We start from the raw sequence: 26,028 nt of genomic DNA on the forward strand, positions 1-26,028 counted from the left end.
GTCCATGGCCAGGAAACTCCCCAGACCTTAATCCCATTGAGAACTTGTGGTCAATCCTCAAGAGGAGGGTGGACAAACAAAAACCCACAAATTCTGACAAACTCCAAGCATTGATTGTGCAAGAATGGGCTGCCATCAGTCAGGATGTGGCCTAGAAGTTCATTGACAGCATGCCAGGGCAGATTGCAGATGTCTTGAAAAAGAAGGGTCAACACTGCAAATATTGACTCTTTGCATCAACTTCATGTAATTGTCAATTAAAGCCTTTGACACTTATGAAATGCTTGTAATTATACTTCAGTATTCCATAGTAACATCTGGCAAAAATATCTAGACACTGAAGCAGCAAACTTTGTGGAAATTAATATTTGTCTCAAAACTTTTGGCCACGACTGTATTATGCTATTGTTATCATATAGAAATATAATGGAATATTGTACATCGTATTAGCATCAACGTACATTATTGTTTCATTCAATTTCACGTAATAATTTTGTATTTCATTACATGTAATCTTTTGGTTCAACCTTACAGATGTTAGACACAGATTTATCGGTCGTCTACACCCATCCCGGGCCAGGTGACCACCAGAACGGGTGTCTCAAGTTGCAGAGACCTGAGGAGGTTGAGGCCCGGAGCGGGTGGCTGGACGGGAGGGGTAGGGTGCACCGTACGTCCCATCAGACGACAGCCTTGCCCCACTTAGAGAGGGGAACAGCTGGGATCAGGTTACACCCCTGGCCCCTGCCAATAGGGCTCCATTAGCCCCATTGTCTGGAGGATGAGACCTGGTCCTATTATCAGACGGGCCTCAAACACTGCCTTCGGATGACACCGCTGTTCCCTTTCTAAATGGCCCAATTTCAGGGCCCATTTCCCCTTTTCTATGCTCCCCTGGCCAGGAAGGCCCAGTGCACTTGATATCGTTTGATTCACACGAGCCTCTTTGTGTATGCGTGCCAGAGTGATATCAGTATCTCTCTATGGTGGGGGTGAGCTGGGAGGCTATCGAAACAATGCAGAGTGCTTCTTTCAGACCACTGTCCTGTCCTCTCCCGCCCCAAGGTAAATGAGCAGTGAGGCTGATACGCGGGTGCCTTCAGCTATCCATTAAGTAAGTACATTACCTGTTGACTAAGCACAGTGCCTGTGTGTCCACTCTGACTTACCACAGTCTGGGTTGTCCTGTCCATACAGGCCAGGCTGGCAGCCCATGAAGCATCGGTATGAGCCAATGGTGTTCTCACAGCGCCAGGTGCCACACACTGAGCTACCAAACTCCTTACACTCATTCTGATCTGTGGAGAGACAGAAGATGTTCTAATGTCATACACATATCAATCCTATCCTCCACCTCTCACAGCAGCATGGATCTCCAGCATGAGTAGGGCCGGCCAGGAGCCCTGAGATAAACATGCGCTTATGTCATTCATGCATGCACACGCACACATGCACTGACATACAGCAACCACACTCCTCACAGGCAGCACACTAGCTCCCCCAGCATGAGTAGGAGGCCTGTGGTGCTGCTCAGCAGCAGCATGGCCAAGAGCAATATTTTGGAGCAACTGAAAAACGTGTGAAGGAGCAAAGGGAGACGTTCCAGAGGGAGAATCACCTCCATCCCACAATGGGTTAATTCACCCCTCAAAGGGGAGATGGGAAGGAGAGCTCCAGTCACTTGGAGCTCTCTTATGCAAGGCTACAGCCAGAGGAAAGCCTCTGAGCCAGGATTGGACTCTCTCACTGAGGGAACGTCACCACTGAAACCAAACTGATTACAGCTACATAATCGATCATAGGCAACGTGTTATACCGTGGTGCGAACTCTGGTCTAAATGGACCAGAACATTCTATTAACTCTGCTGAAATGTTGTGAGAATGTAGTGTTTCAGCTGGGGCAGAAGCAGTGGCTTGTTGTGGAAAGAGTGAGGGAGGCATGAGGTTGGTAGAGTGTTCTTACCCTCACAGTCGGCTGTGTCTACAGAGTACTTGAAGCCAGTCTCACAAAGGCAGATGTAGGAGCCACCCGTGTTTAGACACTGGCCATGGGAGCACACGCCATCCTTGCTGCACTCATCAACATCTGGAGGAGAAAGGATGATGAGAGGGGGGAGAGAGAGAGTGAAAGAGAGAGACGAGGGAAGAGTGCGACGGGGAAAAAAAGAGACAATGGGAGAGGAACGTGTGAAAGGCAATGATTGTTAAGTTTTCTATGTTGATTACAGTCTTGAAGTATTATCTCCTTTGGTACAATATGAATCAGTCCACCCATTGAGAATCTCGTTCTCTTTTAGCATGAAGAAAAATAATGTGTGCAGTCAAGGGTTTGTCTGAGAGTAAGATACACTGGCCATTTGGAACACTTTACTGTACTGGCAAACAGGAAATATGAAAAAGAAAAACGATGTACCTTCCCAGCAAACCAGAATTTGTTCTAGGCAAGTTCCCAGAACATTAGTTAGGTTCTGGCAAATTTTCTCATAACACAAAAACTGTCCAGTCGTGCTGATGATTATACAACGAGGGTTGATGATTATACAACGAGGGTTGGTGATTATACAACGAGGGTTGGTGATTACACAACGAGGGTTGGTGATTATACAACGAGGGTTGGTGATTACACAACGAGGGTTGGGGATTATACAACGAGGGTTGGTGATTACACAACGAGGGTTGGTGATTATACAACGAGGGTTGGGGATTATACAACGAGGGTTGGTGATTACACAACGAGGGTTGGTGATTATACAACGAGGGTTGGTGATTACACAACGAGGGTTGATGATTATACAACGAGGGTTGGGGATTATACAACGAGGGTTGGGGATTATACAACGAGGGTTGGGGATTACACAACGAGGGTTGGTGATTATACAACGAGGGTTGGTGATTACACAACGAGGGTTGGTGATTACACAATGAGGGTTGGTGATTATACAACGAGGGTTGGTGATTATACAACGAGGGTTGGTGATTACACAACGAGGGTTGATGATTATACAACGAGGGTTGGTGATTATACAACGAGGGTTGGTGATTACACAACGAGGGTTGGTGATTACACAACGAGGGTTGGTGATTATACAACGAGGGTTGGTGATTATACAACGAGGGTTGGTGATTACACAACGAGGGTTGATGATTATACAACAAGGGTTGTAGATCTGAAGATTGCAGGTTCAAGCCCACATATTCTTTAACCATGTTCTTTTGAAGGGAAAAAAATGGTGATATTGAAGCTCAGATATAATCTACTAGAAGAGAGGATGTCTTCATTTCATTTAGATATAGAAATCCAGGCGGAATTTAGATTTAACTGTAGAAAATAAAACATTCTGTAAAAATGTACTGTTTAGCTTTTTCTTTTAACACACCCGATTTAATTCCTCATTTGAGAAGCTTGATATTGTCCCAGCTATCTTATTTCTCATTAGCTAAAAAAACAAAGTGATCCTAGATCAGCCCTCATAGTCTTGGATACCTTGTAATTATGGCCCAGAAGTAGGCAGCATATAAAGAGTCTGGGCGAAGTGATGGTGAATAACCCAGTTAACAGTATGTCCCTGGGTTAGTTATGTCTAAGAAGGCTAACAACTGACCATACTGCCATGGTTATATACTGAAAAAATACGATTTGGTTATCAACAATTTTCTTTGAATGTCTTTCGGATGTTATAATCCTAATGTTAGATCAAATCCTTACTAAAACTTAATGGGAATCTTAGATAATGTCCTGGGATTGTTCCCGGTTTGCTGGGTTAGCTATTGGTCTGGGAACATTCACTCCGACTAGTAAAACATTTATAATGATGGCTTTATGCTTGATTAAATGTAGATTGGTGGATAATTGCCACATTACAACATAACTTACCAGGTATTTGGACTGAATAATAAGTGGGGGCAAGGCAGAAAAGCAACAAAAATAGAACACGAATGAAAAGCCCCTCTTCTTCTGCCAAGGGCTGATAATGAGACAAATCTCTCAAGGCAGATAGTAAACACATGTATGGAGGTACAGGGAACAAAACAGTCTGAGAAGTGCCTAGGTAAACACCCCAATGTATGTTCCAGTTTAATAACTGTGATTCAATAACATGTGATTCAATAACAAAGCATGTATAGCAATGATTTATCTCAAACAGAGCTGAATGGCAGGTTATACTAGATTGACAAGTGATTAGTTCATCTTTGTGATTTATATTAGTCCTAAGTCCACTGTTGAGTCCCAGACAGTGAAAGTGCCCATAGCCCTGTAAGCAACCATCTATCCAGCCAGTCCAACTGTGTTCCAACCAGAAGACCAAACACTTTGGGCTCCCCCTCCTTCCCATGTACCCCTCTCCACTCCCTGCAGGGCCCATGGCAGAGAGGCCTGGCTTTCATTGTGTCAGCGCTGCACACACAACAGCAGACGGCATGAAAATATACCCAGCATCTGATTTATAGGACAATTAAAGGGAAATATTAGCTGTGGCAGAGGGCCAGGGGAGTGTGCAGGTTGGGTCTGTCTTGCTCACTGGTGTGGTGCTGTAGTACATGGCCAGGGGACATCAGGGAGAGCCCAGCCATCAGCACTGGGGTACTGGGGAGGGGCTGCCTAGCCTGCTGAGTACGTTTGGGGCGGTAGGTAGCCTAGCGGTTACGAGCGTGGGTCCAGTAAACGAAAGGTCGTTGGTTCGAATCCCCAAGCTGACTAGGTGAAAAATCTGTTGATGTGCCCTTGGATAAGAGTGTCTGCTAAATTACTAAAATGTAAGTGAATGGCTGGAAGAGGTCTCGGCCCTCATAACCCCCTCCAGGATCCTCTACCCCCAGAGAGTGGCCCTGCTCTATGCTTACCTGCTTCACATCACTCTAGAGGGATAACATGCTCAGTGTAATGCCCAATGTTTTTTCATCCAGGCTATGCTAACTTTAGGTACCCTTCAGCATTAAACTATACCAGAATCAATAATACGCAGGTCAGACATTTAGCCTGAGTTATGTTCCCTTCATATTGATTCTCCCAGAGGGTTCCATTCCTCTGTATTTTGACAGCTAATGCTCCAGAAGGTTTCAGTGAAAGGCTAGCTAGTTCTCTTGCCAACAATTAGGAGCAGCATTTTCCCCCCTCTGTTGTGACCAGGGCAATGGGTGCGGCTGGAATGACATCAAACCTGGTCCAGTGGAGCTGAGAGAGGGGGAGCAGTGAGACGGTTGATGTCTGGCCATGGCCTGTTAGAAACAATGGCTGTGTTTTATGACTGCTGCCTAACTGGTCTGGGGAACAAGTGGACACCCAGGCACCCCAGAGCAGGAGCAGGGGGGGGGGGGGGGGTCAAGGGGGAGAGGGGTCAGCCCTGAGAGAGACAGGGTCAGGGAGTACAAGCTGCCCTCTACATGCACTGTATGCCCTCACCCAGACAGGAGCGGGGCTTGTGGCTTGTCCTAATTGTGGTAATACATTCAAACAAGTTGGTAGTTAGTTATAAACAGTATATTTTGTTCTCTCTCACCTTGGCAGCCAATTCCATCTGTGGTGCCTGTGGTGCCTGTGGTGTATCCATCAGGGCAGATGCAGAGGTAGGAACCCTCTGTGTTTAGACAGTCCCCATCTCCACAGATCCCCCCAGACTGACACTCATCCACATCTGTAATACATACACACACACAGAGGCAAACATGACAACATGACAGGCTAATCGGATAGTTAATCAAGGACAGTTCATCAATACACACACAGCTGAACAGGAGAGGACGTCACCCCCTCCCCCCCATCCTAAGAGAGAGGGTGTGAGTGTGTGTACCTCTGCAAGATGTCCCGTCCACCATCTCCAGGCCCGATGGACAGGAGCAGCTGTATGAACCAGGGATGTTGGTACACTGTCCTGCCAGACACAGACCGTGGTCCTCACACTCGTTGATGTCTGCCGGGGGACACGTAGGGAAAACAGACACACACACGTAATGTAGCGTGACACATTCCCACCACAGCTGGGAGGTCATTAGGTCTTAATCCAAGTGGGTCCTCAGTTTGTCCTCCAACTAAAGCTGCCAAAACTTCAAGGAAAGTGTCACAACCTGCCACATGAATATACATCATTTTCATTGTTTACATCAGGGAATTATGACGAATCAAATCGTATCTACTGCACAGGAGGTTGGTGGCACCTTAACTGGGGAGGATGGGCTCGTGGTAATGACTGGAGCGGCATCAGTGGAATGGTATCAAATACATCAAACACATTGTTTCCAGATGTTTGATGCCATTCCATTTGCTTCGTTCCAGCCTCCACTGATCTGCAGGTACTCGTCTACCACGCAGAGCTGTGACTGACTACAAATAAAATCATCAGCATAAGAGGTGAACTTCCCGCAGGATTGAAGGGTCATTAGAGTTTAGTCCCAAGTAAAAAAAGTAGTACCTTCACAGGTGAGCCCATTGGGCGCCAGCGTGAAGCCAAGGTCACATGTCATACAGGAGTAGGAGCCCTCTGTGTTGCTGCAAACACCCATGGGACAGACCCCTGGGGACAGGCACTCATTTATGTCTGAAGGAGAGAGAGGGGGGGGAGACAAAGAGAAGAGAGATGGAGACAGAGAGAGAGAGAGAGATGGAGACAGAGGAGAGAGAGATAGAGAGAGAGAGAGAGAGAGAGAGAGAGAGAGAGAGAGAGAGAGAGAGAGAGAGAGAGAGAGAGAGAGAGAGAGAGAGAGAGAGAGAGAGAGAGAGAGAGAGAGAGAGAGAGAGAGAGAGAGAGAGAGAGAGAGAGAGAGAAGAGAGATGGAGACAGAGAGGGGGAAGAGAGAAAAGAGGGAGAGCATCATAACATGAGTGAGGTCAGATCTAGCCTAGGAGCCAGTCTCTCAGTCTGCCTCTGGCCTGATAACATGACTAATGGCTGAACGCAAGGAGCCAGTCTCTCATTCTGCCTCTGGCCTGACAACATGACTAATGGCTGAACGCAAGGAGCCAGTCTCTCAGTCTGCCTCTGGCCTGATAACATGACTAATGGCTGAACGCAAGGAGCCAGTCTCTCAGTCTGCCTCTGGCCTGATAACAAGACCAATGGCTGAACGCAAGGAGCCAGTCTCTCATTCTGCCTCTGGCCTGATAACATGACCAATGGCTGAACGCAAGGAGCCAGTCTCTCATTCTGCCTCTGGCCTGACAACATGACTAATGGCTGAACGCAAGGAGCCAGTCTCTCAGTCTGCCTCTGGCCTGACAACATGACTAATGGCTAAACGCAAGGAGCCAGTCTCTCAGTCTGCCTCTGGCCTGATAACATGACTAATGGCTGAACGCAAGGAGCCAGTCTCTCAGTCTGCCTCTGGCCTGATAACATGACTAATGGCTGAATGCAAGGAGCCAGTCTCTCAGTCTGCCTCTGGCCTGATAACATGACTAATGGCTGAATGCAAGGAGTCAGTCTCTCAGTCTGCCTCTGGCCTGATAACATGACTAATGGCTGAACGCAAGGAGTCAGTCTCTCAGTCTGCCTCTGGCCTGATAACATGACTAATGGCTGAATGCAGGGAGCCAGTCTCTCAGTCTGCCTCTGGCCTGTCAACATGATTAATGGCTGAATGCAAGGAGCCAGTCTCTCAGTCTGCCTCTGGCCTGATAACATGACTAATGGCTGAACGCAAGGAGCCAGTCTCTCAGTCTGCCTCTGGCCTGATAACATGACTAATGGCTGAACGCAAGGGAGCCAGTCTCTCAGTCTGCCTCTGGCCTGATAACATGACTAATGGCTGAATGCAGGGAGCCAGTCTCTCAGTCTGCCTCTGGCCTGTCAACATGATTAATGGCTGAATGCAAGGAGCCAGTCTCTCAGTCTGCCTCTGGCCTGATAACATGACTAATGGCTGAACGCAAGGAGCCAGTCTCTCAGTCTGCCTCTGGCCTGATAACATGACTAATGGCTGAACGCAAGGAGCCAGTCTCTCAGTCTGCCTCTGGCCTGATAACATGACTAATGGCTGAATGCAAGGAGCCAGTCTCTCAGTCTGCCTCTGGCCTGATAACATGACTAATGGCTGAATGCAAGGAGTCAGTCTCTCAGTCTGCCTCTGGCCTGATAACATGACTAATGGCTGAACGCAAGGAGTCAGTCTCTCAGTCTGCCTCTGGCCTGATAACATGACTAATGGCTGAATGCAGGGAGCCAGTCTCTCAGTCTGCCTCTGGCCTGTCAACATGATTAATGGCTGAATGCAAGGAGCCAGTCTCTCAGTCTGCCTCTGGCCTGATAACATGACTAATGGCTGAACGCAAGGAGCCAGTCTCTCAGTCTGCCTCTGGCCTGATAACATGACTAATGGCTGAACGCAAGGGAGCCAGTCTCTCAGTCTGCCTCTGGCCTGATAACATGACTAATGGCTGAATGCAGGGAGCCAGTCTCTCAGTCTGCCTCTGGCCTGTCAACATGATTAATGGCTGAATGCAAGGAGCCAGTCTCTCAGTCTGCCTCTGGCCTGATAACATGACTAATGGCTGAACGCAAGGAGCCAGTCTCTCAGTCTGCCTCTGGCCTGATAACATGACTAATGGCTGAACGCAAGGAGCCAGTCTCTCAGTCTGCCTCTGGCCTGATAACATGACTAATGGCTGAACGCAAGGAGTCAGTCTCTCAGTCTGCCTCTGGCCTGATAACATGACTAATGGCTGAACGCAAGGAGTCAGTCTCTCAGTCTGCCTCTGGCCTGATAACATGACTAATGGCTGAATGCAAGGAGCCAGTCTCTCAGTCTGCCTCTGGCCTGATAACATGACTAATGGCTGAACGCAAGGAGTCAGTCTCTCAGTCTGCCTCTGGCCTGATAACATGACTAATGGCTGAATGCAAGGAGTCAGTCTCTCAGTCTGCCTCTGGCCTGATAACATGACTAATGGCTGAATGCAAGGAGCCAGTCTCTCAGTCTGCCTCTGGCCTGATAACATGACTAATGGCTGAATGCAAGGAGTCAGTCTCTCAGTCTGCCTCTGGCCTGATAACATGACTAATGGCTGAATGCAAGGAGCCAGTCTCTCAGTCTGCCTCTGGCCTGATAACATGACTAATGGCTGAATGCAAGGAGTCAGTCTCTCAGTCTGCCTCTGGCCTGATAACATGACTAATGGCTGAATGCAAGGAGTCAGTCTCTGAGTCTGCCTCTGGCCTGATAACATGACTAATGGCTGAATGCAAGGAGCCAGTCTCTCAGTCTGTCTCTGGCCTGATAACATGACTAATGGCTGAATGCAAGGAGCCAGTCTCTCAGTCTGCCTCTGGCCTGATAACATGATTAATGGCTGAATGCAAGGAGCCAGTCTCTCAGTCTGCCTCTGGCCTGATAACATGACTAATGGCTGAATGCAAGGAGCCAGTCTCTCAGTCTGCCTCTGGCCTGATAACATGATTAATGGCTGAATGCAAGGAGCCAGTCTCTCAGTCTGCCTCTGGCCTGATAACATGACTAATGGCTGAATGCAAGGAGCCAGTCTCTCAGTCTGCCTCTGGCCTGATAACATGACTAATGGCTGAATGCAAGGAGCCAGTCTCTCAGTCTGCCTCTGGCCTGATAACATGACTAATGGCTGAATGCAAGGAGTCAGTCTCTCAGTCTGCCTCTGGCCTGATAACATGACTAATGGCTGAACACAAGGAGCCAGTCTCTCAGTCTGCCTCTGGCCTGATAACATGACTAATGGCTGAATGCAAGGAGCCAGTCTCTCAGTCTGCCTCTGGCCTGATAACATGACTAATGGCTAAACGCAAGGAGCCAGTCTCTCAGTCTGCCTCTGGCCTGATAACATGACTAATGGCTGAATGCAAGGAGCCAGTCTCTCAGTCTGCCTCTGGCCTGATAACATGACTACTGGCTGAACGCAAGGAGTCAGTCTGCACGTACAGTAAGCAAAGCCTCCTTTATTAGCTTGCACTGACAGTGCTTTATTAAAAAGGGTGGAGAGAAGTATGTGGGACAGGCATCTATTCCAAAACAGCAAGCTATTACAGGTGGTGTATAATTACTGTATCAACAAACACTCATGGCTCTCTGTTATGTGATCATTGGAAATTCCTTGCTCTGGTACAGATTGTATTTCTTACAGGGGAAATAGTGAAGGCCATTGTTAAGTGAATGGAATGGCTTTTGGTTTGCCTGTGGGTCAACAGAGGAGTTCCACAGTTTGTGCTGGCTGCGTAGGAGCTGGGGAGTGGTTGGTTTCATTTCAAATTAAGCCGTTAATCTTTCCCTGGCATGAAGACATCCATTAAAATCCAATCAAAGTCTGACTTGGACTTGTTTTCAGGATTTTCCCAGGGCAAAAAACATTTCGAAAAAGGAGATCTTCTTCCTAGTCTCGATCCACCCTTCCATTAAATGACATTAGAGTATGAACTGGATCTGCGCTGTTCATCTTGGGGAGAAGAATAGGAGGGCGGGGGTGAGTGTGTTCCAGAGGTTAGACAGTCTTACCCTGGCAGTGGGAGCCGTCCTCAGACAGGGTAAAGCCAGTCCCACAGCTGCTGCAGGAGAAGGATCCAGGACTGTTCCGACACAGCTGGCCTGGGCACACGTTAGCCACCAAGCACTCGTCCACATCTGAACCACAGGACAGAGAAACAGAGAGAGAAGGCCAGTTAACTACATACCTGAACTGTAGCAGAGGATAGAATGCCTGGTGGAAAACATGACCACATGCCACATGTAATCATTTCGATCCGTTTCTAATTGAAATGGCATAGAGTTCCACTGCCAACACATCTATCGCTCCAGCTGATCTATCAGTGGGACAGGCTGACTTCACTGTGTTTTATTTGAAGCCCATGTCTCTTTCTTTTGAACGCGGATCAGATGGATGGTGCCAGAGGGAGAGGGATGCAGGATCCAGTTATGATGTGATGTCTGGGAGGAGTATTTTGGGATCTTTAGCTAAGGAGAGGGGCTTTGGGTCCAAGCCGTCACACCTGACATCATTTACAGACAACCTGAGCCTGCTGTTAACAAAAGGCGATGTGGGAGAGAGGCCTGACTGGACTCACGCGGGGCCCAATGGGGGACGTTACCTGGCACACTCACTCACATCTGTCACAGGCAGGGCAGAGGTCAGAGCCTAACATGCTCATAGAGCACTCGGTAACACACGGCCTGCTAACGCACACAAATGCACAAACTCAGGCACGCACGCACACACCAACTCACATGTACGCAGGAAATGTGTCCAAGACTCACCATCACACTCCAGCCCATCCTCAGTCACTCTATAGCCTGACCCACAGGTGGTGCAGGTGAAGGAACCCTCAGTGTTGGTGCATGTTCCCCTGGGGCACGTAGTGGGCAGCTCACACTCATCAATATCTGTAATACACCAATACGGTCTTTTAAGTAAAACACCACTCCTTTGATGGACCATTAGATGTGGTTTCAGGGAGAATGGACCGACCTTCACACAGCTCTCCGTCTAGGGAGACGCTGTAGCCTGAGGGACAGGTGATGCAGGAGAAGGAGCCCTCAGAGTTCAGACAGATCCCATTAGCACACACAGACCCAGACTGGCACTCATCAATATCTGGAGGAGACACCAGACCAGCACAGACATTAACTACTATTGGCAAACAAACTATATACAAGTATTGTGTTACTAAGTTCTAAGAGAGAGAGAGAACTAAGTTCTAACTATATACAAGTATTGTGTTACTAAGTTCTAAGAGAGAGAGAACTAAGTTCTAACTATATACAAGTATTGTGTTACTAAGTTCTAAGAGAGAGAGAGAACTAAGTTCTAACTATATACAAGTATTGTGTTACTAAGTTCTAAGAGAGAGAGAGAGAACTAAGTTCTAACTATATACAAGTATTGTGTTACTAAGTTCTAAGAGAGAGAGAACTAAGTTCTAACTATATACAAGTATTGTGTTACTAAGTTCTAAGAGAGAGAGAGAACTAAGTTCTAACTATATACAAGTATTGTGTTACTAAGTTCTAAGAGAGAGAGAGAACTAAGTTCTAACTATATACAAGTATTGTGTTACTAAGTTCTAAGAGAGAGAGAGAACTAAGTTCTAACTATATACAAGTATTGTGTTACTAAGTTCTAAGAGAGAGAGAGAACTAAGTTCTAACTATATACAAGTATTGTGTTACTAAGTTCTAAGAAACACCTAGATCACAGTAACAGAGACAGATATACAGTTGATGCACGCAAAGGGCATCCTTTACAGAAGGCGTGGGTGAATGTTCCAGCTGGGGAAGGCTTTGGCTGGACTCACCCTCACACCTCTGCCTGTCCTGGGACACCCTGTAGCCGTCTTTACAGCGTGTGCAGGTGAAAGAGCCCTCTGTGTTGGCACACACCCCTCCCAGACACACGTCTGCCTTGGAGCACTCATCCACATCTGGAATAAAATGACAGATTGACATGAAGAATGAACAGTAGGAGGCTGCACACTGTCTGACATGCTTTATCTGTCTATGGTGGATGATGATCCTTCAGTGTGTTGCCTGAAATGCCAAAGGTTGTACGGGTTCCATACCTTCACATCTCTGTCCATCTGCTGATCGCTGGAATCCAGGTAGGCAGTTCTTGCATGAGTAGGAACCTTCGGAATTGGTGCAAATTCCCGCGGGGCACACAGGTGTAGCACATTCGTCAACATCTAATCAAAACAACAATGAGGCATTAAAAGAGCCATAGAGAGCTCAGAGCTCGAGGAGAACAGCAGCATGCCGTGAAGGGTCGTATTCCACACATCTAATCTTTTACAGACCTTCACAGGCCCTGCCGTCAGGAGCGCTTTGGTAACCAGGGTTACAGCTGCACCTGTGGGAGCCATCCAGATTGACACACCTGCCATGGAGGCAGGCTCCAGGGAGCAGACACTCATCCACATCTGGAGAAAAGACCGTATGTTGGAGGACCTTGTTAAACCACCACTCCTCCTCACTGTTAACAACATTTATTAAAACCCCCTGGACCTCAAACGCTTCTTCAGTAGCACCATTTCCGCTTCAGAGAACTGTTTATTTTAATACCGAAACTGGAGAATGAATGATGTGGGACTTATGTTTTCACAAACAAGTACCTTGGCAACTGCTGTTGTCCAGAGAAGCCTGGTATCCTTGGGAACAGCTGCAGCTGTAGGAGCCCTCGGAGTTGACACACCTACCGTGGGCGCACGCCGATTGGTCCAAACACTCGTTGACATCTGAGGGTCAAGACCGGTCACCAACATTCAGGTCACCACGCACAAAGACACATGAGTTTCACTTTGACAGATTTCAGACAGTAAACCACCCAGAACCCACGACATGATTAGTTGGAATATACTGTACCCTGTGAATGTTTGTTATTATCTATTGCCCTGCCTTAATCTTTCCCAATTCATGCTCTAAGTCAATAGACAAGACAATGTCAAAAGCAAGTTATTTTCATACAGAAATGTTGTTTTAGTTGACTCCAAAAGGCATAAAACAAAGACTATATTTCATGGCTCTCTAAGAATTTGCCAGGCAGCTCCTTCCTCTGTGCGTGTGATAGTGAGCATCTGTGTGCCTGTGAGTGTGTGAGTGGGCAGAGTACAACTCTCTCAACACAGTTGTGTGGGCAGGTTCAGTGTGAGGTGAATGACACAGTAGAAACAGAGGGCTACTGCACTGAAAACATTCAGTAGAATACAGGCAGGGCTTTGTGTGTCTCGTCTCACGATGGCTCTAGCCAGACGTCTGTCAGTACGGCCCAAAACTTTGTTTCTGCAATCTCCTGGCATCTCTCAGTCCTCTACGATAAGCCCGACATGAGGCTGGAGCTGTTCTCTCTATCGCACAACCAATTAGGCTTATCCACAACGCAGCCAATTGGGCTCCAACTACTGTGCTACAGGCAATTGACTGAGGCAAACACTGGAAACAAACATAGAGAACACACACGCTGCTTGCATACATGATCCTCTGTTTTAGTTGAGTTCCATCACCCATGTGGATATTAGCCTGTTAGTGGGGGTTTTGAACCAACTGTATTTAGCTCCTCTGTTCCACCTCATTTCCAGAGGAAGTGCAACTCAGCAGCTAGTCATACTCCACATCACAATATAGAACGCTATGAGTGCATTGATTGTATTTGTTTAAAGACCTACGAGCAGAAAATAATGGAGCCCATGTAGTGTTTTCTTTGAAGGGAAAGTAATAAGCCTGGAGTAATCAAAGAGCCCGTAAGGTCGAGCCTTCTTCCGTCATAGGAGTCATTGGGAAGAAGTTGTAGAACGGGCCAAAAAACCTGCCTAGATAAGTTCACCTTTCACAGTCCAGCTCAGTCAGGGAGGACTTGACCTTTACACAATAATCACCTCAGACGCTAAAATATACAATATTCTTCTGGAGGAGGCGAGAAGGAGAAGATGTCACAATTACCAGCCTGGAGCGTCTTACAGGAACACCTCAGGGTTGGGTGGGGGTTGCTACACTGGGTCGTTGGCTCGTTCAGCATGCTACAGACCTTGTATAGTGTGTCATGCATTGTGTATTGAAGCCCTATTAAACCCTCGTAGTGGTTTTATAGTGGAACAGAGGCAGTTATATGGTTGACTAACCACAGCCCTTTTTGTCTGACAGGGCCTTTTAACAGTTGGGTAATATTGACCCCTTGACCTCTTCATACATCTCAGTCATCACTCCAGTCCTCTCCCCTTGACCCAGTAATAAAGACATAGCCCCGCTGGGCTCCACTGCAGAGGCCGGAGCCATCCAAAAATAATAGGCTGTTTGTTTAAGGCTGAGGCCAAGGGAAAATATTTTGACTTTCACAAATTGAAGTATTACAAACAATCTTTTACAGCAGCAGATGATATGAAAAGATCAGCAATAACAAGGGTGATATGTTTAACCCATAACAGTCTAAGCACTGTCTAAGCCAGAGGGGGGTTCTACTAAGCTATATGGAATTGTTTTAAGAAGGTCATACCAAGGATCATTTAGTTATTTCATTTAGAATTGAAGTACGTTTTTAAAATTTTATTTGTCCTTACTGCTATTAGCCCATACAAACGCATTGAATAACAGATTCACTACATGGAACAACAGATCGTCCTTACTGCTATTAGCCCATACAAACACATTGAATAACAGATTCACTACATGGAACAACAGATCGTCCTTACTGCTATTAGCCCATACAAACACATTGAATAACAGATTCACTACATGGAACAACAGATCGTCCTTACTGCTATTAGCCCATACAAACACATTGAATAACAGACAGTCCTTACTGCTATTAGCCCATACAAACACATTGAATAACAGATTCACTACATGGAACAACAGATAGTCCTTACTGCTATTAGCCCATACAAACACATTGAATAACAGATTCACTACATGGAACAACAGATCGTCCTTACTGCTATTAGCCCATACAAACACATTGAATAATAGATTCACTACATGGAACAACAGATCGTCCTTACTGCTATTAGCCCATACAAACACATTGAATAACAGATTCACTACATGGAACAACAGATCGTCCTTACTGCTATTAGCCCATACAAACACATTGAATAACAGATTCACTACATGGAACAACAGATCGTCCTTACTGCTATTAGCCCATACAAACACATTGAATAATAGATTCACTACATGGAACAACAGATCGTCCTTACTGCTATTAGCCCATACAAACACATTGAATAACAGATTCACTACATGGAACAACAGATCGTCCTTACTGCTATTAGCCCATACAAACACATTGCATAACAGATTCACTACATGGAACAACAGATCGTCCTTACTGCTATTAGCCCATACAAACACATTGAATAACAGATTCACTACATGGAACAACAGATCGTCCTTACTGCTATTAACCCATACAAACACATTGAATAACAGATTCACTACATGGAACAACAGATAGTCCTTACTGCTATTAGCCCATACAAACACATTGAATAACAGACAGTCCTTACTGCTATTAGCCCATACAAACACATTGAATAACAGGTAGTCCTTACTGCTATTAGCCCATACAAACACATTGAATAACAGACAGTCCTTACTGCTATTAGCCCATACAAACACATTGAATAACAGATTCACTACATGGAACAACAGATAGTCCTTACTGCTATTAGCCCATACAAACGCATTGAATAACAGACAGTCCTTACTGCTATTAGTCCATACAAACGCATTGAATAACAGACAGTCCTTACTGCTATTAGCCCATACAAACACATTGAATAACAGATTAACTACATGGAACAACAGATAGTCCTTACTGCTATTAGCCCATACAAACACATTGAATAACAGACAGTCCTTACTGCTATTAGCCCATACAAACGCATTGAATAACAGATTCACTACATGGAACAACAGGTAGTCCTTACTGCTATTAGTCCATACAAACGCATTGAATAACAGATTCACTACATGGAACAACAGATCGTCCTTACTGCTATTAGCCCATACAAACACATTGAATAACAGACAGTCCTTACTGCTATTAGTCCATACAAACACATTGAATAACAGACAGTCCTTACTGCTATTAGTCCATACAAACACATTGAATAACAGACAGTCCTTACTGCTATTAGTCCATACAAACGCATTGAATAACAGATTCACTACATGGAACAACAGATAGTCCTTACTGCTATTAGCCCATACAAACACATTGAATAACAGACAGTCCTTACTGCTATTAGCCCATACAAACACATTGAATAACAGATTCACTACATGGAACAACAGATAGTCCTTACTGCTATTAGCCCATACAAACACATTGAATAACAGATTCACTACATGGAACAACAGGTAGTCCTTACTGCTATTAGCCCATACAAACACATTGAATAACAGACAGTCCTTACTGCTATTAGCCCATACAAACGCATTGAATAACAGATTCACTACATGGAACAACAGGTAGTCCTTACTGCTATTAGTCCATACAAACGCATTGAATAACAGACAGTCCTTACTGCTATTAGTCCATACAAACACATTGAATAACAGATTCACTACATGGAACAACAGATCGTCCTTACTGCTATTAGCCCATACAAACACATTGAATAACAGATTCACTACATGGAACAACAGATCGTCCTTACTGCTATTAGCCCATACAAACACATTGAATAACAGATAGTCCTTACTGCTATTAGCCCATACAAACACATTGAATAACAGATTCACTACATGGAACAACAGATAGTCCTTACTGCTATTAGCCCATACAAACACATTGAATAACAGACAGTCCTTACTGCTATTAGTCCATACAAACACATTGAATAACAGATTAACTACATGGAACAACAGATAGTCCTTACTGCTATTAGCCCATACAAACACATTGAATAACAGATTCACTACATGGAACAACAGGTAGTCCTTACTGCTATTAGCCCATACAAACACATTGAATAACAGACAGTCCTTACTGCTATTAGCCCATACAAACGCATTGAATAACAGATTCACTACATGGAACAACAGGTAGTCCTTACTGCTATTAGTCCATACAAACGCATTGAATAACAGACAGTCCTTACTGCTATTAGTCCATACAAACACATTGAATAACAGATTCACTACATGGAACAACAGATCGTCCTTACTGCTATTAGCCCATACAAACACATTGAATAACAGATTCACTACATGGAACAACAGATCGTCCTTACTGCTATTAGCCCATACAAACACATTGAATAACAGACAGTCCTTACTGCTATTAGCCCATACAAACACATTGAATAACAGATTCACTACATGGAACAACAGATAGTCCTTACTGCTATTAGCCCATACAAACACATTGAATAACAGACAGTCCTTACTGCTATTAGTCCATACAAACACATTGAATAACAGATTAACTACATGGAACAACAGATAGTCCTTACTGCTATTAGCCCATACAAACACATTGAATAACAGATTCACTACATGGAACAACAGGTAGTCCTTACTGCTATTAGCCCATACAAACACATTGAATAACAGACAGTCCTTACTGCTATTAGCCCATACAAACGCATTGAATAACAGATTCACTACATGGAACAACAGATAGTCCTTACTGCTATTAGCCCATACAAACGCATTGAATAACAGATTCACTACATGGAACAACAGGTAGTCCTTACTGCTATTAGTCCATACAAACGCATTGAATAACAGATTCACTACATGGAACAACAGGTAGTCCTTACTGCTATTAGCCCATACAAACACATTGAATAACAGATTCACTACATGGAACAACAGATAGTCCTTACTGCTATTAGCCCATACAAACACATTGAATAACAGACAGTCCTTACTGCTATTAGTCCATACAAACACATTGAATAACAGACAGTCCTTACTGCTATTAGTCCATACAAACACATTGAATAACAGACAGTCCTTACTGCTATTAGTCCATACAAACGCATTGAATAACAGATTCACTACATGGAACAACAGATAGTACTTACTGCTATTAGCCCATACAAACACATTGAATAACAGATTCACTACATGGAACAACAGGTAGTCCTTACTGCTATTAGCCCATACAAACACATTGAATAACAGACAGTCCTTACTGCTATTAGCCCATACAAACGCATTGAATAACAGATTCACTACATGGAACAACAGGTAGTCCTTACTGCTATTAGTCCATACAAACGCATTGAATAACAGACAGTCCTTACTGCTATTAGTCCATACAAACACATTGAATAACAGATTCACTACATGGAACAACAGATCGTCCTTACTGCTATTAGCCCATACAAACACATTGAATAACAGATTCACTACATGGAACAACAGATCGTCCTTACTGCTATTAGCCCATACAAACACATTGAATAACAGATTCACTACATGGAACAACAGGTAGTCCTTACTGCTATTAGCCCATACAAACACATTGAATAACAGATTCACTACATGGAACAACAGATCGTCCTTACTGCTATTAGCCCATACAAACACATTGAATAACAGATTCACTACATGGAACAACAGATCGTCCTTACTGCTATTAGCCCATACAAACACATTGAATAACAGATTCACTACATGGAACAACAGGTAGTCCTTACTGCTATTAGCCCATACAAACACATTGAATAACAGATTCACTACATGGAACAACAGATCGTCCTTACTGCTATTAGCCCATACAAACACATTGAATAACAGACAGTCCTTACTGCTATTAGCCCATACAAACATATTGAATAACAGATTCACTACATGGAACAACAGATCGTCCTTACTGCTATTAGCCCATACAAACACATTGAATTACAGACAGTCCTTACTGCTATTAGCCCATACAAACTCATTGAATAACAGACAGTCCTTACTGCCATTAGCCCATACAAACAAATATTGAATAACAGATTCACTACATGGAACAACAGATAGTCCCCCAAAAATCTAAAATAAGTTTGTTCTGAAGTGTCTGTCCTATATCTGGGAGATATAAGAAAAATCAGGAAACATTTGTTATTTTTTCCCACGATTTTAACCCCATCATTCTTGGCATTAAACAGTTTCCATATTTACAGTCCTTCCATAAATGTTTTCAACTGGAACCGGGGGACCTTCAGACAAATCTTGTTCAGCCTGTGAGCGTCCTAGAGCAAAACATGTACGTGTTCATGTGAGTCTCACCTTTCCACAGAGGGGTCATATTAGTGTGTGGCCCAAATCGTTCGGACGCTACAGACGATACAGTGAGAAGACCGGTTTGGTCTGACAAACACCTGTCACCTTTTCACTGCAGATGCGGAAGTGCGACAACGGCATATTAAGACGCATCCAATGTAAAAAGATTTTTATGGAGATTTTTAAATTATTCTCATAAAATTTCAGCGGGGGCGTGGACATCGACTCTAGGGGGTTGAACAGTATGGGTCTGGCCCTGGGGGCTAGGGATTGGCAGATATTACAAAAATAACAGAGCGAGGGAGAGTGAGGGAGGGAAGGACCTAGCCTATGAGTCACTAAATCACTGCCCACGCTATGAGAGAGCCATCACTCAAGCCCCGCCAAGGCCTCTCCTGCGAGCGCTGTGGTTGCGGTGCTGTGGTAGTCCCCTGCACATAAAACATCCAATATGAACCCCTTTGAAAAGAGTATAACAGCATGAAATACATTTTCCACTATCCTTAATGACTCCAGCCCTAAGAGCAAAGCCATAAGTGAAAAATCTAATTCAGACAGTCCAATTTGGTTGCAAACTGTAGAGTATCAGGCCTGTCAACATGTCCTTAAGACCATTCACGGTTGCACTGATGACATCTTATTGGTCATTTCTGGTGTTGCCAACTGCAAGCTTTGCTTACGTAAAGTGTGCCAGGCAGGCTGGGGCAATATTATCAAATCATAAAGAAGTTTAAGAGGGAAACCCAGCTCATTTCCAGGCATGGACCCTGGAGGCCCATCTTACCCAGACATCTCCCGCTGGCAGCCCTGAACCCGGGGCCACAGGCCTGGCACTGGAAGGAGCCTGGGGTGTTGACACACCTTCCACTGGGGCACGGACTGGGGCCCTGGCACTCATCTACGTCTGGCAATGGAACAGCGGAGGTAGAGGAGAGAGTGGAGTTGAGGAAATACCATTAAGATAAGCCTGGATCTAGTCTCTACATTTACAAGGGCACTCGCACGCTCACACACACACCAATAATCATGCCCATATCCTCCCTCTGGTATTGCCTCCTATTTAAAGTCTCTGGCTCAGAGCTGAGGAAAATACAACGATGTCTGTTCTGTGGCTGGATTAGATATGAACCCTAGTGCAGACAATAAACACCCATGGCCAGCATTGTGATGTTCTGAAAGTACAGAGTGTCAAGGTTGTCTGTCTCTGTGCTGGATTCACCTTCACACGGCCCTTTCCAGGACTTGGCGTAGCCACTCTTGCATTCACAGGTGTAAGATCCCTCCGTGTTGACACAGTCACCATCCTGGCACTTGTTGGCCATGTCACACTCATTTATATCTGCACAGAATCCCCGGAACAAGTCAGAGAGGGAAGTAACAAAGAGTGGCTATTGTTCTATGAATATGGCTCATTAGAGAAACATTGCTAGTCTGAAATTGGCATTAAATTGCCTTGAAACATAAGACTGTTTTTAAAATGATGACACATTACACTTATATAGCACGTTTAAAAAGCTCAAATGTGTCTTCTTAGAGCATCATTCATATTTAAATCTGTCTCTCAGTTCCCCTGGTCGCTCTGGGGAGGGCTTTAGCTAGTATTCTCGTGTGAGAGCACCAGCTTGTACAGTATTTATGTGAGCAGTGAGAACATCACTGGGTGAACATCCCTTCCTAAAACTACAGCACCCAGCATGCTTTTCCCCATCTCACCCTGGCAGAACTTCCTGTTCTGGGTGATGACCTGGCTGTAGCCGCTGTAGCATTGGCAGGTGTAGGAGCCAAAGGTGTTCACACAACGGCCCTTCCCTCCACAAGGGTCCCCCTCACACTCATTCACATCTGGACAGAGAGAGGGAAGGAGGGTGACAGACAGAGAGGGAGAGAGAGAGAGGTGGGGAGAGAGACAGAAAGACACAAATAAAGAGAGAGATAGATATAGAGAGAAAGAAAGAGGGGGGAGAAAGGCAAGAGTGTTCAATTTCAGTTCCATTTCACCACTGGAGACCTTGTCCTTTCCAACCCTTCATTCTGGAGCCCCTCCACAGTGCAGAGTGGAGTGCAAGCATTCCTCAGTGATGGGCCAGAGCAGGGTTTGGACGGCGACTGCAGAGTGAGGTAACGGATCACAGCTCCGTGGCAGCTCTCTGGATTGCTCCGACCTTGTTGTCAGGCGTCGCATAAAGGGTCAACATAAACACAGGGATCGCTTTCACTTGGCTCTTGAGTTCTCAAGGCCTCTGTTCTTGTATCGTGTGTGGTGTGAACGGCGAGGCTCGTGTTAAGACAATGATATGGAGAGCTGACAGAACTCCCGGAGAAGCCCCCTTTGCCCACCCAGCTATTCCCGTCTTACCGATGCAGTTGGTCTGGAGCGCGCTCAGCTTGTAGCCGGGGTCACAGTAGCAGGTGTAGCCTGTCTGCACTGGCACGCACAGCCCATGGCCACATATGGTTGGAGTGATGGAGCACTTGTCAATATCTGTGAGGAGATACTGACACTGACTTACCTGTGTGAACATTCAATACAATACAATACAATAAAATACAATACCAACAGACATGCCATGTTCGTCCTATCCTATTAAGTTGTCTTTCCCACACAACTCTTCTTAAACACTGTCTACTCCAAAGAAAGTTTACTCGTTCACCACGTGTTTTTCTCCATGGAAACGCACAGGCTGTTTTATGGCAGGCTGCATGGAGGGGACACGTTTTACTGCGGTGTAGTGTTCAAACATGTGGCAGGGGGCGCTCATTAAGAGTAAGGATGACAGGGAGGGGCCATGCACTGTTAAGCCTGTCATTGGACTTGTCAGTTGTTTGTTTCAGTCCAAAGTGGTTCTTGTAAACATGAGCTGAGGGTGGGCTGCTGTGTTTGACTCAGAGCTCTGACCCTCTCCATAGGATGACCGCGAGTCACAAACACACAGTCTTCTCTCTCTTCTTTTCATGCAGGCCTGGCGTCTGTCCAGTCCAGACAGTTTCCTCTTCCAAAAGGCACACTCTCTCTGGTTTCTCGCCCTCTCGCCCTCTGTGCTGCTCGGAAGCCTGAAGCCAAGTTGGCTTGGGGGAGAAGGTCCACGAAGAGGACAACACATCCTCTGCTTCCCCTTGCTAAACTACGGGTCAGCCCTAAGAAATGTCTATCAAACAGGCCTGTTGGACATTCATAAGTCACAAATGAACTGAGAAATCCCATTTGTATCTAGAAAGCATAACGTTTAATTGCAATTCTACATTTAAATAGTTATTGGGGAGCATTAAGAGTAGACTGTTCCAATTCATTCAATTACCAAAGCTTGTCACCCCATTAAATCAAACTAAATCTGCGTCTGCTAATGTACTGTACTCATCTAGCATCAGTGGATGTCGAGGCACAGTGGCCAGTGCAGTGGAGACCATGAAGTGTATTGTGACCATGCCTCTCACCTGTGACCTGAGTGGCCACATTGATGGAGGCTGTGTCCTTGCCCTCAGATTCAGGCCCCAGGTTGATGGGAGAGTCAGGAGTCACTTTCTCTACCACATCTACTGGAGACGGAGTTGGAGGACAAGAGAGAGAGACAGAGACAGAGAGGGAAACATAGAGAGAAAGAGAGAAGTAAGACAGAGAGCGAAAGATAGAAAGACGAGGTGTCAACGTGTCAATGGGCCAATGGGGAGAGCACACTGGATATCCAACAGCCTTGGCTGCTGCTACTTTCCCCTGAGTGACCCAGTATCTGCGTTTCCAACTGGCAATGGCATGGCAATCACTCACAAGGTCCTCCTACGGTAGCATGGCAGTGATATAAAGATGAAATATGCCCTTTCTGCTTGCTAAAAACAGATAACAGACATCAATCAGCTGGACCCATAGATGGACTCAACCTACAGACTGTCAATGTTTTCATTGGCAGGGGAATCCCGGGGCAGGCTGCCTCTGCTGTGTGCTTTGTGTGAGCAATTTATAGAAAATGTTTCAGGACTCCATGTGCCTGACTACTGGATGAATCTCTGTTTTCTCTGGCACTGTCATTGGGTTTATCAATGCACCATGAGGTGTAGGATCACTGTGTAAAAACACCACAGTAAATTACAGGCTGAAACTGTGATTATGAGTTATGAACATGAACAGACTCCATTGTGACGAGGCTCTTTGATGGTTTGGGATTTAGATACATTACCTGGGTACTTCAGTGGGGAGTCAGTCGCAGCAGGACGCTGTGGAATAAGGAAGAATAGGTTAGAATTTGGTTATAACAAAATGTGTTTCTCTCTCTTCTGACCGTTTTTACCATCAATGTATTTTTCATACCGATTGCAATGACTTAATAGCACAGGAGTCTTAAAGCTAAGACGCTGTGGTTTTCTTCTAAAATAAACATTTCAAAAGCATGTGTTTTTTTTCCGGAGAGAAGAGGAACTCACCGGGTTCAACATTTCCACATCTGTTTGGAGAGAGAGAAGCGGCCGTGTTATCAGTAGAGAAAAGTGACATTCGGTTAGCATTACCATGCATTGTCATTGAGATATCAATCCATGTTCTCATCGGGCGTTTTACTGTTTAGACGCCATCTTAAGGTCTTTGTTTCCAATAAAACTCATCTTACAGCACATTTATCCCTAAAGCCAGGGAGAAGACCTTGACTCTGATCATGTACTATAGAGCCTATGGAAACATTTGAAACAGATATCTCAGATAGTGAAGACACAATCCCTAAATATTTATGGTCTCCTTATATAAATAATTTTGCTCGGGCCATGCCGATAATTTATCTCATAACTGTAAATCAGAAGAATGTTTCACAGAAGATCCAGAGGTCGCAGATGTTTGACCTGTGTGGATTAAGTACTCTGCTCAAATGCTTATGGGAGGCGTATTCTGACAGATAGGGGAAGCAAATACGGTTTGATATTTAGTAGATGAGGATAAACCTGTTATTTGTGGAGATAAAAACATCCTGTTGATGTTTTCGTCTGTGTAAATAGCTACTTTATCCTCGTCTACTAAAAGGTTTTCCATTGTGTAACCTCGTAACTTCAGACCCATTTTAATACAGTATGTTGTAGAAATAATATTATCAATGGTCGACTTGCTACCTTATTTGGACACAAATACCTCAATAAAATATGCCTAACAATATAATTGTTCTCACCTTGAGGCTGGCTGGGGGGTCTCCCCAGCTGGATTCTGGGTGTTTGAGTCTGGAAGGAGAGGGTGTTGTGGTTGTTGGGGGGTGTGAGGGTACTGGGGGATCTGGGGAGTCTGGGGGGAGCTCTTGGGGGTGCTGTGGATGGTGGGGTTTGTGGGATTGATGAGGGTACTGTGGGGTCTGGGGGTGGTGGGGTATCTCCTGTGGGTGTTGTGGTTGGTGGGGATGTTGTGTATGCTGTGGTTGATGTGGTTGGCGGTGGTAGGGGTACTGTGGGATCTGTGGGACGTGGGGCAGCTGCTGCGGGGGCTGAGCTGGCTGCTGGGGCAGTTGGGGGTGGCTAGGGTTTTGGGCCTCCCAGGAAACGCCAGTCCTCCTCAGCTCCTCTTCCTCCAGCTGTCTCAGGGATATCTGCACGTCGGAGCGCGAGTATGTGTAGCCGTGGCCAGCGGGACAGATCTCCTTGAAATGGTCTGCAGGCGTACAGGGGCAAACAAAGAACCATAGAAAACATCATAAGGCCATATTCCCCCCTTGGGCTCCTGAGCTAACATGAAATGCTGCCAGACAGTAATTATGGGTCGTATTTCTGTCTGGTGTTCGCAGCAATACCAAAAGCCATCCATGTAATACCATTATGTACAGCATGCCATACTGTAGTCTCTCCTCTGTGAAGGGGATTAGGTTTCATCCATGGCCAGGGAGGGAGCTGCCAGGGCAGTGACAGCCGTCAGAGAGGCTATCACAGAGGGGATGTGTATGTGTCAGATGGGTGTGAACGTTTAAATTAAATTGGGATCGTTAGCGTTTAGAAGAAATTTGTGTGATTGATATAAAACCAAAGAGGAAGACGTGAACTTTAGGCTACTTTAGTAAATATGCGCGATACATATTACCAAGACACATGCGATTCTTTCTGCCTGCCCACTCCTCTCTGTCGCGGTGGCTCGCTTGCTCTTTCTCTTTCATGATGTGAATGTGTGTTCAGTCTTCGGTCTGTTGCGTGTAGAATATTCTAGCCTATTCATTGAAGATAGGGCCCTGCTTTACTGAAGTCGCGAGACACATGCAAGCCAAGAAATTGCGAGATACAGCATTCCGTTTGGAGTCGACTCTCCACCACTACGTCACTATCATTAACAGTTGGGAAAATGGCAGAGAAAGGCAAGTGACATCAGCGAAGTCCTGTATGACAATATTTGGAGAAGGTAAATGAGAAGGTGATAAAATG

The 26,028-nt window shown here is 45.3% G+C and overlaps 1 protein-coding gene across 1 annotated transcript in view; it reads right to left on the reverse strand.

Moving 5' to 3' along the window:
• Nucleotides 1–26,028, reverse strand: part of LOC124046929 (latent-transforming growth factor beta-binding protein 2-like) — a 153,607-nt gene that overhangs the window by 12,444 nt on the left and 115,135 nt on the right. Inside the window, 20 exon segments of the mRNA XM_046367691.1 lie at nt 1,170–1,298; nt 1,964–2,086; nt 5,499–5,633; nt 5,790–5,909; nt 6,408–6,533; nt 10,450–10,575; nt 11,206–11,331; nt 11,417–11,542; nt 12,243–12,368; nt 12,507–12,629; nt 12,741–12,863; nt 13,056–13,178; nt 20,444–20,563; nt 20,879–20,998; nt 21,373–21,501; nt 22,016–22,141; nt 23,092–23,193; nt 23,829–23,865; nt 24,073–24,092; nt 24,779–25,270. Coding sequence (XP_046223647.1) covers nt 1,170–1,298; nt 1,964–2,086; nt 5,499–5,633; nt 5,790–5,909; nt 6,408–6,533; nt 10,450–10,575; nt 11,206–11,331; nt 11,417–11,542; nt 12,243–12,368; nt 12,507–12,629; nt 12,741–12,863; nt 13,056–13,178; nt 20,444–20,563; nt 20,879–20,998; nt 21,373–21,501; nt 22,016–22,141; nt 23,092–23,193; nt 23,829–23,865; nt 24,073–24,092; nt 24,779–25,270 — 2,652 coding nt within the window.

This window comes from Oncorhynchus gorbuscha, linkage group LG10 (genome assembly GCF_021184085.1).
Source record: "Oncorhynchus gorbuscha isolate QuinsamMale2020 ecotype Even-year linkage group LG10, OgorEven_v1.0, whole genome shotgun sequence".
NCBI lineage: Eukaryota > Metazoa > Chordata > Actinopteri > Salmoniformes > Salmonidae > Oncorhynchus > Oncorhynchus gorbuscha.